Genomic DNA, 18,196 nt, shown 5'->3' on the forward strand with positions numbered 1-18,196 from the left:
CGGCAACTGAAGAGCACCCTATCCGCCACACAAGAACAGGGGGGGGGGGGACCCTTTCCTCCTCTTTCTGCATGGCGGCGACGGTGTTCTATGCAGTCACGTTATCTTGACTCTCTAGCGGCGTCAGCGGCATCCAGCGGTATCAGTCGGTCGCTGCTAGCGCTGGGGGGATGAAAGGGGGGCGGAGCTGGTTACGAGGCCGACGACGACGACGACGCGAAACCCAGGAACGGACGCCAAAGAGCTGCGCTCTAAAACGAGTCAGATATAATTTAATGGAGGCGGTTATGGGGCGCTGTATGAACCTTCTAAATTGCCGTCCCAGATTTGAGCAGTCAGTTATATTATGTAATAGTTGCAGTAAGAAAAAGAGTGTGTCTGCGGAAAAAATGAGTTATTCGAAACACACGTGCATGGCGGCATTTGTTCAAGAAACATAAGTATTACTTCAAAATACTTGAGTGTGAGTGCTCCGATATTCAAGGATGGGTGTGCCTGTGCAGACGCTGTGTCCCTCATGTGAGAGCTTATCATCCTTGTGTAATCTCTAGCTGCTTTTATGTTCATCCACCCATTATTTTGTTTCTCATTTAAAGAAATTGTTTTTCATTCACAGAGAAAGGGGTAAATCTGAGCTTAAATCGGTATTTACAGTATACGAGCCTTTCGGCGCGCTACACGAATACGATAAGAGAATGATTGTACATAGAAATGGGCAGAAAGCTTTTACCTTATGTGGCAATATATCTTTATTTGCTGTGCCGCCAAATGATCTAGGTCCAAGACCGATACAATATTCCGGCAAGGGTACAACTTAAATATAAGTAGAACCTCGTTCATACGTTTTCGGGAAAAACCGCGAGATAAAATGTACTTACCGGGTAAACGTACAATCCGAATAACAAAAAAAAAATTGACAGACTCAACTTTTGTTGACATCTACATAATGCGAAGCCTAGCGCGGATTGTTACGGCACGAGACGCCGACACGCGTCGAGCTGGTGATGCTCCTGCGGCCTGAGACGCGTTTTGTTGTTTTGTTCTTGCGCGGTATTTCAAGAGGGCGAGGGGGATTCTAAACAAAATCGCGCTGGTGGGTGACACCGGTTGCCGCTGACGCGAAACGTGATGCCCACATCACGTGGCCTGCAGCAGGGAAGGGCGCTGCGTTCGGATTATCGCCTACTAAAAGCGTGCAGTACGCTAGTAATGACACTACGCACCACGCGCTGCAAAATAGCCAGGTGAATATGCTTATTGCAATAGGTTTGGCGGCGATAGCTGTGAATTCGGTGTGCGACGACCCACGCGGAGATTCGCTTGGACCGGAATAAGGAACTGCGCGCGCCGTAGTTTTCCAGTGAGACAGGCGGCTATATACCGTGCTCGATCACCTGAGCAGCTAGCGCCTTTTCTTGTTCACGTGGGATCTAGCGGCCGGAAAACGTATTATACGATCGCCGTTTGGCGATGCACTGAATGTCGGTGCCGAAAATGTGTGTTTTCCGGGAAGGTATGATCCTGCAAAAAATGAGCGTAACTCTGTTATGTAATTTTATGTGCTCTCGAATGTGAACGTTGGCGCCGGAAAAACGAACGTAGCGGGAATGTATCAACCAGGTTCTACTGTATCATCAGTGTCATTACGAATGGTATTATTACATCCCTAGTATATTGATTCCATCTTTCTTGTGTGCAGGTGCTGCGTTCTGTTGACGAGACTCCAGAGGGCGCAGTTATAGTGCTTTTGACCGACGGCTCAGAGAATGAACACCCCTACATTGACGACGTCTTGCCGCAACTCTTAGAGGAAAAGGTCGAAGTTCTGGCTATGGCAATAGGAGACAAGGCTGAAGACAAGCTTGAGAAAACTGCTACAGCAACAAAAGGGAAGACCTTCTTTTTTCCAGACATCCATGGGAACACGCCGAAGGCCTACGTCGAAGCTACCGAAAGTCCAGAGCACGGCCACACTAGACAGCGTTTGGTCAGTACCCTGTTATCTAAGAGTAGACCATAGATATAAACTTTGTTGCAACTCCAGTTGCTTCAACACCTTCCTGAATTGTTTTCGCCTTATCGAAATCAAAAGGTACAGCGAGTTTCAGAAATTTCCATAAAGTCCATAGAGGTCATAAAGGTCGACAGGTCCATAGAGCCGCTTTATATTTTACCTTTGACTGATATTTGCACTTTCACCCAAAGAGGAAACATAGCAAGTGAGAAAAAAGGCTTAGCGTTGCGCTCGAGCTCCTCGGACGGAGTGTTAACAATACACAGCGATGACACATTGTCTTGTCACGCTATAAGGAACCATTGCTGCGAAGCAGAAACGTCGCCCTTGCGTCCAACAGGCATGTCTATACTCTTCGCATGCATAACGTCTATATAAAGTGCACTTCCTGACAATTTTATGCGACTATAAATTATTATAAGTTACTGAGCAATCTTTGCTCAAGTAATCTTCAAAAAAGGGCAATAACCTCACAGTATTGTGCACCTATAAATAGACGTTACATACTAATCTTTAATAAAGGGGCCCATTCTCACAAACTTGTGCACCTATATATTAAAATGCATATGGTAATATTTATAGGTAAGCTTCAGAACAGGAGCAACTAACCCATTTTACCTTCGCGGTTGCTGTAGCGGATTTATAATCGTAGCCTTTCGTAATGGCATAACACCTTGCAATTCCTCCCCCGCGTATCCTTCCATGCTTGCCCATGAATTGCAGCCATTGCTCCTTCGGCCATCCGTTAAACATGCCACAACGCACTAGCGTAGCTCACTGAGAAATACTTTATAAGACTAACATGTGAATAGACTAACCGAATTTAAACAACTTTCAGCTATCAATTACTCTCTTCTGATAAGGTAGGCATCTACGGTACTTAGTCTAAACTTCTTTGCTGCGTTGTAGCAGCATTTTGGTCAGGACTAAAACACTACTATAACACAGCAGGGAAGTTACGACTAACTGCCGTAAAAGCGTATGTTATCAGACAAATCTTTTCTTCGGCACTGCGAACAGAAATTGTTGCGTTTCGGCCGATATATTTAAATATCAATTTTCGAAGGTGCTGTTGATAGAGTTACTCTAGTGCATTGTGGTGAAATGCGACGTATGGACGACGAAGCAATGTCGAAATTTCGTAGGCATGTCCCGAAGGACGCTGCAGAGGACTAGATGCATTTATGAAATGTGCTTATACTGAAAGGGACAAAAACACGTCCAGGAATTCTGGACTTTATCCTTCGGAACTCACAGCAACGCACAAGCGTAACTCAATGGGAAATTTCTTTTTTCAAAATTATATTTCAGAATATCGGCAGAGGGTCAAAAAGCTTCAACTGACTACAACAACAGAGTAGCCCGTTCTAACAACATATGTATTTTGGCACTTAGAACATTGGGGGTGCGTTAAAGCAGGCAAAGCAGGTCAGGTAGAGCAGGTGAAGTCCCACTACAGGAGGAAATGGTTTTGCACCATCCCTCCAGATGGCACATTGACTTGAAGAAGCGCCAAATTTGAACCGTAAAGCGGTTTATTCCAGTTGGCATTGAGAAGGTAATGGTAGAGGGAGTGTTATGCAGCCTATTAGCACGTGCAGGTTTTTGAGAAGCAGCCGAGATGGTACATAGTGGTTATGTGTGTGCATGTCTTGAGGGTGCCTTGGTAGGGTTCTATGCGCGTGTGCGCTCTGTGTATGAGTGTGTGGGCGTGTGTCTCCGTATTTGCGTTTGCATGCGCGCGAGTGCGTGCATGGGTGTGTAAGCGTTCGCGGTGCGTGTGCGTGCCTGCGTGTGCGGGCGCGTGTGCGCGCGCTTGCCGTGCACGCGTGGGCGCGTGTGAACGTGTACGCGTGCCAACGTGTTTTGGAACTTTAGCATGCACGATTGCGAAAAAATGTGTGCGTGTTTGTGTGCGCATGGGTGCCTGTGTGTGCGTGTAGTGTGTGTGTGTGTGTGCGTGCGTGCGTGTGTGTGTGTGTGTGTGTGTGTGTGTGTGTGTGTGTGTGTGTGTGTGTGTGTGTGTGTGTGTGTGTGTGTGTGTGTGTGTGTGTGTGTGTGTGTGTGTGACGGATGGAGAGAGAGTACATGCGCGTGACGGAGAGTGCGCTTCTATGCGGGGGAGACAGAGAGAGTGCGTGTGGGCGAGGGAGAGAGAGCTTGTGCATGCGCGAGGGAGAGACAGACTGTGCGTGTGCGTCCGTGCGAAGCGAGCGTGTGTGCGCGGGCTAGTGCCTCCGTATTTGCGTATGCTTGCATGCGAGTGCGTGTATGCATGTGTAAGCGTTCGCGGCGTGTGTGCGTGCCTGCATCTGCGTATTAGTGCATATGTGTGAGCGCTTGCGTGTTTGCGGCGCATGCATGGCGACGTGTGAATTTGCACGTGTGCGACCGTGCGTGTTCGTCTTTCAGCATGCATGCCTGCGGGCAAAAGTGTGCGTGTTTGTGTGCGCATGGATATCTGTGCGTGTGATGGAGAGAGCGTGTGAGTGCTTGTGAGGAAGAGAGTGTGTGCTCGTGCGAGGGAGAGACAGTGCGTGTGTGTGCGTGCGAGGGTGTGTGTGTTTTCAGGTGTGAGCGAATATTTTCCTCCTTACACCTGCTCTTGGAAACAAAGGCAATGCGGAGACCATTAAAAGCCGTGTTTAAATTTTCCAGACAAGAACAAATGACACTGCATTTGTAGCATTATCTCTTTGTTAAAGCGAAATCAACAAAAAAAAAGCGCCTGTGACGTCAGTATTGCCGCTCTTGGCTGGCACAGCCTCGTAACAAGCTGCCAATCAGTTCAACTTCTTTATCTTGCTTCCGTCGGTGGCAGCTCAACGTCCTGAGGGCAATGACGCGCTAAATCTGCACTATCATTTAATCGTGTATCGTTTCTGTGACCAAGGAAGCTTTCGGCAGCGCACGTTCGTTGCTACATTGAAATTTCTACTTAAAACGACTTGGCTTCGGAAAAACGATGTAAATAAATATCGACAGTCGTCTGGCCGCAAGTAACATGCTCACGGAGCTGTGCCATTCATGACAATATCTCGAAAGGCTGGAAGCGGTCAGGTCGATGTTACGCACGATATTTTTCCGCATCAGTTAGGCTTTCAGAGAACGCCTAATTGCAAAATTTGTTCTTAGCTCTTACAGAAGCATGATTAATAAGCATATATTCGCTCAACTACACAATGTGAAAGACAGGCTCCAAACTACGGATTTGCTTTAGCCACCCAAAATCAATTATTTGAAAGATAACATACCTTCGTAAATTACGCACACAACTGCTCAACTTTCTCCGTATCCGGAGGTTACCATCTGAACACTCGAATGACAACAATTATTTCAGGATGATTTACATTGATCTATTTCTTAAAATTTGGTGCGGCTAAAATGACCGCCTGTATATTGATGGTGCAGTAGGCACCTAATAAAGCGAATATTTGGACAGGTTTTATTGACGCAATTCAAGTTGAAGGACTTAGAACACATGCCCTCAACCGTGCACCTCTCTCTTTACAATGTATTATCCAACATTGTACATTAAACGCCTCAGCCCCACGGTACATCAAAAAGGTGTGCGGGAGCATTATTTGCTTTCCCTAATAGCTTTCTGAGCGTTCGTGGCATCAGGCTTGGTTTCCTCGCGCCATCAAGAATGGAGGAGCACATATCTAGGGGCCCATGCAGGTTTCCTACTTCCACTCCTGGGTCAGCGTAAGATTACAGACAGACAGACAGACAGACAGACAGACAGACAGACAGACAGACAGACAGACAGACAGACAGACAGACAGACAGAACAGACAGACAGACAGACAGACAGACAAACAGACAAACAGACAGACAGACAGACAGACAGACAGACAGACAGACAGACAGACAGACAGACAGACAGACGGACGGACGGACGGACGGACGGACGGACGGATGCTGTTGATTGACTTGCTGTTGATTCCGTAATTCGTAACAGATGGGGCAGTGCGAAACCGATTAGATCTGGGTTGGGACGGAAAATATCGGAATTTTAGGATGAGTGTTTCCTGAAAATGGATTGTCTAAGGTGAATTATAAGAAATCTTTCGGTTTTACGAGCAACAACGACGATTTAATTATGAGGCACGTAATAGTGGCGGGCTCCCGATTAATTTTGACCACCTGGGCGTTCTTTCAACTTCCACACAATGAGCGGTACGTTACACTTCTTGCATTTCGTCGCCTTGGTAATGCGGCCGCCTCGGCTCGCATTCCAACCCACACCCTCGGCCTTAGCGGCGCAACGCTAAAGTCAGTGCTTGAGGATGGCTAGAACTGGGAGGCATGAAAATCGGCCTCCTAAGCATGTGGCACTTTCTAAATGTGGCACTGTCGTCGGGTGGGGCGGGGGGGGGGGGGCGACTGGAAGACAGGGAATTAGGGTTTGATTTACCTTGCATGAGTAATCGACAAATCGCGCAACGGAAGGTCCTCGGAGTCATGTATGATGACACTCTTCCACTAGCGGACAATGCATGTGATTTAGACACTTGCGAATATTTGTGGCAACGCAGCGACAAACTTAGGCCTTAAGTTTAGCACAGAGAAATCGGGACTTATGATTCTTAATGAAAGGGCGAATAATTATATGGTGTCAATTCAACAGCAAGTCATACGCATAGTCAAACAATGTATGTACTTATGCGTATATACAGGCTGTCCTACGTAACTTGAGCCAAGCATTAAAAATATGCAAATACAACGTAGCTGAACGGACTCAACGTAATGTTGTTTTCCATCGCTTGGAGATACTCAGGTTAATTTTTTTCATTCGGATTAATTAGATAACTAGCCTTAAATATATATTCACCTTCTCAAATATTATATTTAGGTGAAAAGTGTCAATGAGAAAATTGTATACCAACATGAAAACTCCCGATCAAGCAAAAAATGAAATGCCTCATAACCCCGTAAGGCAGAGGCTACAAGCACTCAGCAAAGTGAAACGAACTGTGCTGAAAATCTTTCTAATCACGCACACAACATACGAAGCGGCATGTCGAAAAATGTCATCATCAATGGCTCATACCCCAGTATCAAGCAAAAAAATGCAATGGCTCATAGCCCCGTAAGTTTCTTGGCTACTCACTATGCGCGAATCAGCTGTGATGTCACTACCTCTGTTGTTGTCGGTGATTTCAATGTGCATGTGTGGGTACCGAAAAGAAAGCGGTTTACGCGTTCCGTGTTGCAGACATATCCCTTGCGATGCCACACTGATCCGGCCCAACCGTCCATCCAGCGGCGTATGTGCACCGATTTGACATTCGCAAAAAATGTGAGTGCAGTTGCGAGTGAGAAATGACGACCCTAAGACAATAAATGAGTTTGGACCTTTTGTTCAAAATTATGTGTCACCTCCGAGTCATGTGCTAAACAGCTTCGCTGGTCAAACACCTTCACGGAATGGAATGGCTCATTTTTTTTTTTACTTTCTCTCTGTCTTTCTTCGTTTCTTTCTTTCTTTGTTCTCTTGTTCGATCTTTTGTTACTTTTTTCTTTCCGTTGTTTTTTTTTCATTTTGTTTTTTCATTCATATTCAGCCATTGCATCTTTGCTTGCTTACAAGGGTATGAACCATTCCTGATTATGTCGTTCTTCATTCGGGAAGGACCCATTGCTGCAGGTATTTTTTGTACCATTCATCTACTTTTCTTGTATCATTCCTCTACTTTGTATCACTGGACTAGACACCGCTTATTTTTTTTTAGGGTATGAGCCATTGCTACGAGCAACTTGAGTCGTTCGCCTTAATAAACCAATATTTCGTGTGCCAATGTAGCCATGCTATTTGGGGCTGCGTCCACCACGGGCCCTAGGTCGGAACTCATGTTTCCCTTGACTGCATACGTATATCAGGATTAATTCTAAAGAAAGTCTGGTATTTTTTTCTTTATATGTTAACAATAGATAGCTAAAATATATTCCGCATAGCACTCATCCTAATACTTCAGTACTTTTTGTTCTAACACACACGTTCGCGATACTCTATTTGATAGAATGTACTAAAAAAAATTTCATTGCTTTCCTCCAGGCAACTGCTTTTATTCTTAATGACGCCAGGAAACCGAGCCTGATGCCACCAATGCTCATATATGTAATCGGGAGCGCGCACAATGTTCTCGCACACCTTGTGTGATATACCGTAGCACTGAAGTGCTTCTTGTATAACGTAGGAGAGTACGTCGTAAAAGCAGAAGTGTACTGTTGGGCACATGTGCTTAAGTTTATGAACTTGAATTGCGCTAAGAAAACCTGTCGAAGCAATCGTATCTGCTTTTTAAGAAGCGTACTGCACCATGAGTATCCAGCCAGTTATTTTTTAACGGCGCCAAACTTTAATAGAGCGATATAAATCTTGCTGACATTATTATCATTCGAGTGTTGAAATTGCTAGCCTCTACATACGGAGTAAGTAGAGGCTAGCACTGCCGCAGCCGCTGGACTTCTCCGACACGCTATTCTCCTAATTACCACCCTCGCCCTTCTAGTGCATCCTTTTCCTTCGCCCCTTCTATGCCCGCTCCATCATCTGACCCTGCGACGCCTTTGACACGACCCCGCTACTCCCGCTCGCCTCCTCCCTCCCGTCGTCAATCTCGCTCGCCCCCGTCTCGCCGTGCTCCTTCTTCGACCTACTCGCCGCACCCTCGACCGGAAAACTAGACAGTGCAGCTTCTGGAGGTGAAGCTGCAATGACGACATTAGCACGAAATCCTCGCTTCACATTACCCACGAACAAGAATCTTTTGGACGTTCTCATCGACAATGTTCCTGTGTGCGCGTTGATTGACACCGGGGCGCATGTGTCCATTATGAGTGCTGCTTTCGCCGTCGGCTCAAGAAAGTTCTGACGCCCGCCCCGAACCGAGTCTTACAAGTCGCCGACGGAGGGACTGTCGCTATTGTTGGCATGTGCTCTGCCCCGCTCACCATTGCTCACAGACACACCGCCGTTCTCTTCACCGTCATCGAGCATTGCCCTCACGAACTCTTTCTCGGTCTGGATTTCCTTGGCAATCATTGTGCCCTCATTGACTGTTCGGGCGGCTCCCTTCGACTTGACTTGCCTCTTCTTGCCGACCCTGTGGACCCGCCTCCAAGCCGTTTGAGCTGCTAGGATTTTATTCGCCTACCACCTTACTCTGTGACACACGTCGACTTGTCCTCACCAGCTGTACCTGACGGTAATTGCGTGGTCGCACCAATTCCGGCAGTTATACTTACACATGGTGCTACCGTGCCGCACACTGTGCTGACAATTACTAGCAACCGCACCTGCCTTCCCCTTGTCAATTTCGCGCTAACCACGCAAGTTCTGCTTCAGGGGATTTCATTGGCTATAATTAGCACTCTGCAGGATGATGAGATCGACCCATTCACAGTGGACGATCGTCACAGCTCAGCCCATACCGTGACATCATCGCACGTTACTGACGTCGACTTTGAGAAGATGGTCTCCTCTGTCCTTACACCTGCTCAAGCTGAAGCTCCTTGCCGCGTTCTTGAAGGCTATCGCGACATTTTTGATTTTGACAATCGACCCTTAGGTCAAACGTCCGTCGTGACCAATCGTATAAACACTGGCGATGCGAACCCTATTCACCGAAGTCCATATTGTGTTTCTGCGTCAGAACAAGCTGTTATCCAACAGGAAGTCAAAGAGTTGCTTGCAAAGGACATTATCGAGCCTTCCTGTAGTGCCTGGGCTTCTGGCATCATACTTGTCAAAAAGAAGGATGGAACGTGGCGTTATTGCGTAGATTATTGCCACCTCAACAAAATATCAAAAAGGGGCGTGTACTCTTTGCCACGTATTGATGACGCTCTGGATTGCCTGTACGGTGCCACTTATTTTTCTTCTATCGACTTACGGTCCGGCTACTGGCAGATATCCATCGGCGACATGGAGAGAGAGAAGACTGCATTTGTTACCCCTGACGGCCTTTATAAGTTCAAGGTGATGCCTTTGAGTCTGTGTAACGCGCCCGCCACCTTCGAACGAATGGACTCTGCTTCAGGGGTTCAAGTGGTCCACCTGTTTGTACTATCTGGACGACGTCATCGTTTATTCGCCCACATTTGACACGCATCCAGACCGTCTTTTAGTGATTCTTGATGTGTTTCGCCGCGCCAGTCTCCAGTTGAACTCGTCAAAATGTCACTTCGCTCGCCGCCAAATCACCGTCCTTGGACACCTCGTGGACGCCAGAGGCGTGAGACCTGACCCGGAAAAAATTCGCGCCGTTACGAACTTTCCTCTTCCGAAGTCTACGAAGGACGTTCGTACTTTCATATGGCTATGCTCTTATTTCTGACGCTTTGTGAAGGATTTTGCGACCATCCCACGTCCCCTTACCGACCTGTTGAAGAAAGACGCCCCATTTTCTTGGGGACCTGACCATGCCGCATCTTTTTCGCAGCTCACTACTCTCCTTACCACGCCTCCAATTCTGGCCCACTTTGACACGTCTGCCTCAACGGAAGTTCGAACTGATGCCAGTGGTCACGGCATAGGAGCAGTGTTAGCACAACGCCAGCGTGGACATGATCACGTTATAGCCTATGCCAGCCGACTTCTATCACACGCCGAGCGCAATTATTCAATCACAGAGCGCGAGTGCCTCGCTCTTCTGTGGGCTATTGCGAAGTTTCCTCCATACTTGTACGGACGCCCCTTCTGTGTCATCACTGATCCCCACGCGCTCTGCTGGCTGTCTTCGCCTAAGGACCCCACGGGACGACTCGCTCGATGGGCTTTACGCCTGCAAGAATATGCCTTCTCCGTGGTATATAAGACGGGACGCTTGCACCAGGATGCCGATTGTTTGTCCCGCTACCCCGATGAACCAACTGATGCGGACGCCATCGCTTGCGTTTTCTGTGTCCCAGTTGCTTGAATTCGGCAACGAGCAACGCCGCGATACTTCATTACTAGCCCTCATCGACCATCTGGAGTAAACACCTGGCGACGCCTCTCTCCGGATGTTTCTCCTTAAGGAGGGGACATTATACCACCGCAACCTCGATCCACACGGCCTTGACCTACTCGTAATTCCATCGCACCTGCGTTCGACTGTCCTCCAACAACTTCATGACGCTCCCGTGGCTGGACACTTGGGCGTCTCGCGCACATGCGACCGTGTACGACGTCGATTCTTTTGGCCGGGTCTCGACCGCTCCATGCGGCGCTACGTTGCCGCTTGTGAGCCCTGTCAGCGCCAGAAGAAGCCCTCCACACCTCCAGCTGGATGTCTCCAGCCGATCGACATCCCACCGGAACCCTTTTTCCCTGTTGGTCTAGGCCTGCTTGGACCAGTTCCTCTCTCGGGCTGCGGAAATAAATGGGTCTCCGTCGCTACTGATTATGCTACGCGGTACGCAATCACCAGAGCCTTCCCGACAAGTTGTGCTACTGACGTTGCTGACTTTCTGCTCTATGACATCATTTTGGTGCAGGGTGCTCCGCGCCAATTACTCACTGACCGTGGCCGCAGCTTTCTGTCGGCAGTCGTCGAGGACATCCTCCGCTCCTGCTCGACGAAGCACAAGTTCAGCACGTCCTAGCACCCACAGACAAACGGCTTCACGGAGCGCCTCAACCGCACCATCACCGACATGCTTTCGAAATACGTCGCGACCAACCACCACGACTGGGATCTTCACTTACCATATGGGAGGTTTGCGTATAATTCATCGCGTCACGACACCGCTGGCTATTCACCATTCTATCGCGTATATGGCCGAGAATCCGCGTTGCCTTTGGACACTTCGCTGCCGTCGCCTGCACGTTCAGCCACTGACTACGCCCGCGACGCGATCGCACACGCCGACCACGCGCGCCGGCTCGCCCGCACCCGTCTACAGGCTTCACAGGAGCATTAGAGACGCCTCTATGATTGCCGCCATCGCGACGTGCACTTTACTCCGGGTTCTTTGGTGCTTCTCTGGTCACCCATTCGATGTGTGGGCCTTTCCGAAAAGCTGCTGTCGCGCTACACTGGCCCATATCGTGTGGTGCGACAACTGATCGGTGTCACGTATGAAGTGATCTCCGCCGACCTCTCAGCGTCATCGTCGGCTGCAAGTGACATCGTTCACGTGGCGAGACTAAAGCCATACCACACACCTTTAACCGCGGTTGTGTAGATTAAGCACCGGGACGGTGCTTCTACTGCCGGGGGTGATGCTACGGAACAGCCGCCACAGGGTGGCTGCACTGAGGAGGAGGAAGACGACGTGGGCCCGCTTGATATAGCATCGTCATTTTGGCCTTCCGTTAGCGTGTCCGTAAATAGAGTGTATATAGCACTGGGCTTCAGCTACACGTAACAATTTGTCTCCGGTCACGCCTACTACTCGCTCCATCGAAACTTCACATCACGTCGTTGAGGTCAGCCGCCTAAAACGCTACCAGTACTTTTCTGCCTAAAAAGCAGCGGGACGGCGCTTCCACACGAAGTGGAAATATGTTGCGCAGCTCTGCACAAAGCTGAGGAAGATGAGCACGAGCTTAGGTATGAAGAAGTGAACGCTTTAATGACTAGCCTGCTGTAGGCCTGGCTTTGTCAATTATTGTAAATTACTGTGCATTCTCTAAATAAAAGAAATTATGGGGTTTTACGTGCCAAGACCACGATCTGATTAAGAGGCACGGCGTAGTTGGGGAATCTGGAAAATTTCGACCACCTGGACATCTTCAACGTACAGCTAAATCTAAGTACACGTGTATCTTCGCATTTCGCACCAATCGAACTGCGGCCGCCATACTTTATATGCGCTACCCGCCATGCTTCTTCTCTCAGCAAAAATATTGTGACACGCTGACGAAGAAAATGTTTTAATCATCGTCGGAAGAAGACAATGTTCTGGGTTTGGCCCGCTGGCTACCATCTCGTCAGCTGATAAAATTATTGTAAATATTCTGTAAATACACGTCTGACTGTCTTTAGCACAGTAACGTTTTTGGTGGAGGTTGCGGTATCATTATCAAGACGGATTTACGCAACGGGCGCTTCTTGGCTGCATCTACAATGCAAGCTCAAGATGAGGATACTGTGGGCCCGTCGGCACCCTCGCTCACCGTCATTCTAGCAGAACCCCGCGACCCAGGAACCTTTTCCGGCACCGACGACACTGATGTTGAAGACTGGCTTCAACTATTTGACCGGGTGAGCGCCAGCAACCACTGGGTCCAGACCATCATGATCGCGAATATGATATTTTGCCTCGTGGGCACGGCACGCGTCTGGTTTCAGACCCACGAGGGAAAACTTACCAGCTGGGACATTTGTAAACAGAAACTCAAAGATTTGTTTGGCAAGCCAGTTGGACGTCAGCGCGCCGCCTAAAAAGACCTCGAAATTAGGTGAAACAGCGCGAAAAAGACGAGGACACAAGGAAACAAACACCACAGACAAGCGATCGCACACGCCTGCGTGTGCGATCGCTTACTAGATCGCGCTTGTGATCACGCTTGCGTGAACGCTTGCGTGATCAGCGCTTGTCTGTGGTATTTGTTTCCTTGTGTCCTCGTCTTTTTCGCGCTGTTTCACCTCAGTTCTAAGTATGAACCAACTAGCCCTCATCAAGATCTTACTAATGCAAAAAGACCTCGCTTCGCGTGTCCAGACGCGCACAGAATCCTATCTCACTTACACCCAGGACGTGTTCGCTCTGTGCCGCAAAGTGGATCTGAAGGTGTCCCAACCAGAGAAGGTTGCACATGTCATTAAGGGCATAGCAGATGATGCCTTCTATATCCTTCTCTTCAAGAATTCTTCCACTGTGCAAGCCATCATTACCGAATGCCGGCGTTTTGAAGAAGCCAAAAGTCGCCGCATTGCCCAGCCATTTCCCCGCTTTCCCAACCCAGCTGCTACGTCCACCTGCGAAGAGCTCCGCAGTTCACCCACACCCAATTGCTCTGATGACGTCCTCCATGTCATCGAACGTGAAATAGAAGCCGTATCTTCTGTCATGACTCCAACCCATGGCCCCTACAATTGCGAGGCGACCGTTTCATTGATATAGCCCGTCGTGCGTCAAGAATTGGCCAACGTTGGCATGACCAACGTCTGCTCAGTTAATCTCCCTGACTACACTCCGTCCAGCACTGTCATACGCACCAGCAGCCTGAATGCCCCAACACGGTATAGCAAGCCGGCCGAATGGCGTACTCCAGACGACAGGCCTATATGCTTCACTTGTGGCCGTATCGGCCATATTTCACGTCACTTCCGGTCTTCGTGGAATTCGACCCCCTGGTCCTACCACTCATGCCACGGCCCTCATGCTGCTCCGCGCTTCGCCCCGCAAACGCAGCCAGCAAATTCTGGCGACACTTCTTGTCCTACCCGCTCTAGCCGCTCTCCTTCACCACGTCGCTGCTTCTCCCGATCGTCCCCATCTCACCGATCACCATCCCCTAGTTTCTTCCGGCGCACCCCTCCGGAAAACTAACGTGTGCAGTACCTAGAGGAGATGCTGCCAAACCGACCCGACGTAAAAATCCTCTTTCGACCTTGCCCACACATCGGAACCTCATTAACGTGAGCGTGGATGGTGTACCTGTTACGTTTCTGATTGACACTGTCACGCACGTATCTGTGATGAATGCTCAGCTTCGGAATCGTCTCATGAAAGTCCTAACTGCTGCCCCTTCGCCTGTGGTCCAAGTCGCCGACGATGGAACACCAGCCGTTATAGGAATGTGCCCGGCTCACGTGAGTGTCGCCGGACGTCATACGTCTGTTTTATTTTATGTACTAGAGCACTGCCCTCACGACCTCATCCAGGGCCTTGACTTTCTGTCTACACATTCCGCTTTGATAGACTGTTCTGCTGGTGCTGTGCAACTCGCTCTACCTGCTGCTATTGACTCTCCCGATAGTGATCCGATACGGCTGTGTTCCACAGAGCATATTCGCCTCCCTCACCGTGCCGTTACCTACATAGGTGTCTCCCCCGTTCTACCTGTCCCCGACGGTGACTACATCGTATCTCTTAATCCGGATGTCCTGCTCTCGCATTACGTCACTTTTCCTCTCACCGTCGTTACCATTTCGGACAACACATCCTGCCTTCCGCTTGTGAACTTTGGACTCTGTACACAAGTACTCCCGCGCGGAATATGCCTGGCGCTAATAACGCCAGCCACAGACTGCCACATTTCGGCTTTAACTTGTGACAGCTCCTCATGTTCAACGCTTGCTTCTCCCCCTGTCCTTCAGATTTGAATGCCCTAACAAAAATGATTGCTTCCGACCTTCCTTCCCAGCGTGCTCAAGAACTACGTTGCCTCGTTGCCTTATACTGGTACATATTCGACCGTGGAGAACGCCCTTTAGGACAAACATCTGTCGTAAAACATCGAATAAACACCGGTGATGCGAGCCCGATCCATTGGCGACTCTACCACGTCTCGCCTACTGAGCGACATATCATCCAACACGAAGTTGACAAGATGCTTTCACGAGACATCATCGAACCTTCTTGCAGCCTGTAGCCCATGGGCATCCCGTGTTGTACTAGTTAAAAAGAAGGACAACAGTTGGCGATTTCGCGTCGATTATCGACACCTCAACAAGGTCACAAAAGAAGACGTCTATCCGCTACCGCGCATTAACAATGCCCTGAATTGTCTGCATGGAGCACAATATTTTTCGTCCATCTACCTTCGCTCCGGCTAATGGCAAATTTCCGTCGATGACATGGACCGCGAGAACACAGCTTTTATTACTCCCGATAGCCTGTATCAGTTCAAAGTGATGCTTTTTGGCTTATGTAATGCCCCGGCCACATTTGAACGAATGATGGACGCCCTCCTACACGGTTTCAAGTGGTGAATTTGCATCTGTTACCTGGACGACGTGATCGTTTTTTCTCCGACTTTTGCGACACATCTCGAGCGCCTTTCAACGGTCCTATCTGTTTTCCCTCAGGCGGGGCTACAACTAAATTTGTCCAAGTGCTACTTCGGTCGTCGTGAAATTTCTGTGCTTGGGCATCTCGCTGATTCTTTTGGTGTACGCCCTGATCACCATAAAATACGGGCTGTCAAAGACTTTCCAGTGCCAACATGTGCCAAGGATGTCCGCTGCTTCTTGGGCCTTTGCTCCTACTTCCGTTGATTTGTCCGAAATTTTGCGTACGTTGCGCGCCCTCTCAATCGGCTCCTCAAGAAATACGCTCAATTCATTTGAGGCCCTGAGCAAGCTAGTGCTTTCACTGAGCTGACTGGGCTGCTTACGTCCCCGCCCATTCTCGCTCACTTTGACGCGTCAGCTCCAACAGAAGTTCGTACCGATGCCAGTGGCCACGGTATTGGAGCTATCTTGGCACAAAAACAACAAGGGCGAGAACGTGTTATTGCCTACGCCAGCGGTCTTCTCTCCTCTGGGGAGAGCAATTATTCTATCACCGAACGCGAGTGTCTGGCTCTCGTTTGGGCAGTGGGTAAATTCCGCCCCGATTTGTACGGCTGCCAATTCACAGTCATCGCTGATCACCACGCTCTGTGTTGGCTTTCGTCCCTGAAAGATCCTTCAGGGCGCCTTGTCCGCTGGGCTCTGCGCCTCCAAGAATACAAGTATTCTGTTGTATACAAGACCGGCCGGTTGCATGAAGATGCGGACTGCTTGTCGCGCCATCCTGTCGACCTGTCGACCCTCCTGACGTTTCTGCGGCCGGCATACCTGTCACCGTTCTCTCTCTGGCTGCTTTTCGCGACATTGGAGCCGAACAACGTCGGGACCCATCCATGCAACACCTTATTCAACGGCTCACGTCAACGACGCCCGATTCTTCCATTCGAATGTTTGAACTTCAATATGGTATATTGTACCGCTCTAACATGTGCCCGGACGGCCCTGCCCGACTTTTCGTTGTGCCTGAGCATCTGCGTCAGACTGTTCTCGCCCAGCTTCATGATGTACCGACTGCAGGTCACCTTGGCGTGTCAGGGACTTATGACCGCGTTCGTCGGCGCTTCTTTTGGCCTGGTCTATACCATGACGTCTGCCGTTATGTCACTGCGTGTGATCTCTGTCAACGACGCAAAAAGCAGACCACAGTCCCTGCTCGTCACCTTCAAACACTTGACGTACCATCAGAACCATTCTTCCGTGTAGGTGTTCATCGTTTAGGGCTTTCTCTAGGTCTGGTTCGGGAAACAAGTGGATTGCTGTAGCAACAGACTACGCCACCCGTTATGCCATCACACGGGCTCTTCCGACATGCTGTGCGACCGACGTCGCCAACTTCCTAGAAAACGTCATCCTTCACCACGGCGCCCCTCGACAGCTCCTCACCGACCGACGCCGCTACTTCCTTCCTAAAGTTGTCAATGACATTCTACACTCGTGCGCGACTAAACACAAACTTGCTACGGCTTACCATCCACAAACGAACGGTTTAACCGAGCGCCTTAATCGCACCCTTACTTACATGCTGTCCATATATGTCTCCTATGACCATCGTGACTGGGACGTTGCGTTGCGGTTCGTTACTTTCGCCTCTAACACGTCTCGCCATAATACCGCAGGCTTCTCTCCATTCTTCCTCTTGTTTAGCCATCACCCTACGTTACCTTTCGGCACCATTCTGCCTGCTAGTCTGAATTCCGCATCCGAGTGTGCCCGTGAAGTCATGCTCATAGCACAAGAAGCACGCCATATTTCTCGACGTCGACTTGTGGAGTCGCAGGAGAATCAGCGGCGCTTATATGACGCCCGCCATCGTGAAGTCCCTTACATTCTGGGCGCCCTGGTTCTCCTTTGATTGCCGTCGCGATGCTTTGGCCTCTCCGAGATGTTACTTTCACGCTACTCCCGCCCTTACCGTGTCTTGCGTCAAGTAACTGACGTCACGTACGAAATCGCCCCTCTTGAGCCAACCGTGGCTCCGCATCGCTCCGACGTGGTCCACGTCGCGCGTCTTAAGTTGTATCACTCGCCCACCTCCTAACCAGCACCGAGCTGGTGCTTCAGCCGCCGGGGGTCATGTGACACGATGACGAAGAGAATGTTTTAATCATCGTCAGAAGAAGACAATGTTCTGGGCTTCGCGCGCTGGCTACCATCTTGTCAGCTGATATAATTATTGTAAATATTCTGTAAATACACGTCTGACTGTTTTTCACTCCATAACAATATT

At 49.3% G+C, this 18,196-nt stretch overlaps 1 protein-coding gene across 1 annotated transcript in view; it reads left to right on the plus strand.

Moving 5' to 3' along the window:
* LOC142558420 (calcium-activated chloride channel regulator 1-like) overlaps positions 1–18,196 on the plus strand; it is a 116,253-nt gene that overhangs the window by 18,215 nt on the left and 79,842 nt on the right. The window contains exon 5 of the mRNA XM_075670555.1: positions 1,700–1,987. Within this exon, the coding sequence (XP_075526670.1) occupies positions 1,700–1,987 (288 nt within the window). The remainder of the gene's footprint in view (positions 1–1,699; positions 1,988–18,196) is intronic.

The sequence above is a fragment of the Dermacentor variabilis genome, chromosome 9 (assembly GCF_050947875.1).
Source record: "Dermacentor variabilis isolate Ectoservices chromosome 9, ASM5094787v1, whole genome shotgun sequence".
Lineage (NCBI taxonomy): Eukaryota > Metazoa > Arthropoda > Arachnida > Ixodida > Ixodidae > Dermacentor > Dermacentor variabilis.